The sequence below is a fragment of the Triticum dicoccoides genome, chromosome 7A (assembly GCF_002162155.2).
Source record: "Triticum dicoccoides isolate Atlit2015 ecotype Zavitan chromosome 7A, WEW_v2.0, whole genome shotgun sequence".
In the NCBI taxonomy this organism is placed as follows: domain Eukaryota; kingdom Viridiplantae; phylum Streptophyta; class Magnoliopsida; order Poales; family Poaceae; genus Triticum; species Triticum dicoccoides.
The window spans coordinates 261295647-261296256 of NC_041392.1; the positions used below are offsets into that span (position 1 = coordinate 261295647).

General features: G+C 55.9%; 1 protein-coding gene across 1 annotated transcript in view; it reads left to right on the forward strand.

The window, feature by feature from the left end:
* The first annotated feature begins 321 nt into the window (after positions 1–321).
* Positions 322–610, forward strand: part of LOC119328606 (sulfite oxidase-like) — a 5742-nt gene continuing 5453 nt past the window's right edge. Inside the window, exon 1 of the mRNA XM_037601593.1 lies at positions 322–475. Within this exon, the coding sequence (XP_037457490.1) occupies positions 401–475 (75 nt within the window). The 5' untranslated portion in view covers positions 322–400. The remainder of the gene's footprint in view (positions 476–610) is intronic.

Consider the following 610-nt stretch of genomic DNA (forward strand, 5'->3'; position numbering starts at 1 on the left):
TAGCAGCGGAGACCATAGGCAGACTTGAGAATGATCTGTCTAAATAATCATAATAAATTCTCACGTTTTTTTCTAAAAAAGGAAGAAAAAAGAGAATGGAATGAAGAGAGCCGTTCGCCTCGTATAAAACGAAACAATGTAGCTAAACGCTCTGTGGTTTCGTTTCAACGAAATGAAACCGGGGCAGACCCCTGTTTCAGAGACGAGAGGGCCCGCATGTCATGGCACAGCGAATGTTAGGCCATGGAGCGGCGGCTTTGCAGTTCCCGACTCACCACACACCCACAATCATCGGTGTCATCGTCACCCAAATTCTGCGACTACAAAATATACTCCCCGTGCGTGCCTGTCAAAAAACCAGAACCACGGCCAGTGACCAAGCGAAGACGAAGGAAGAGAGATGCCGGGGCTCACGGCGCCGTCGGACTACGCGGAGGAGCCGCCGCGCCACCCGGCCCTCAGGATCAACTCCAAGGTTGGTTCGCCCGCCCTCCTTCGTACCTGCTGTTCGGTCGCGCGGGTGGGTTTGGCATGTCGCGGCGCGGGCGGCGGCATGGGTTGGTGATTCGCGGCCTGGGGATGCTGGATTTGTGCGCCGCCGCGTCGGGGC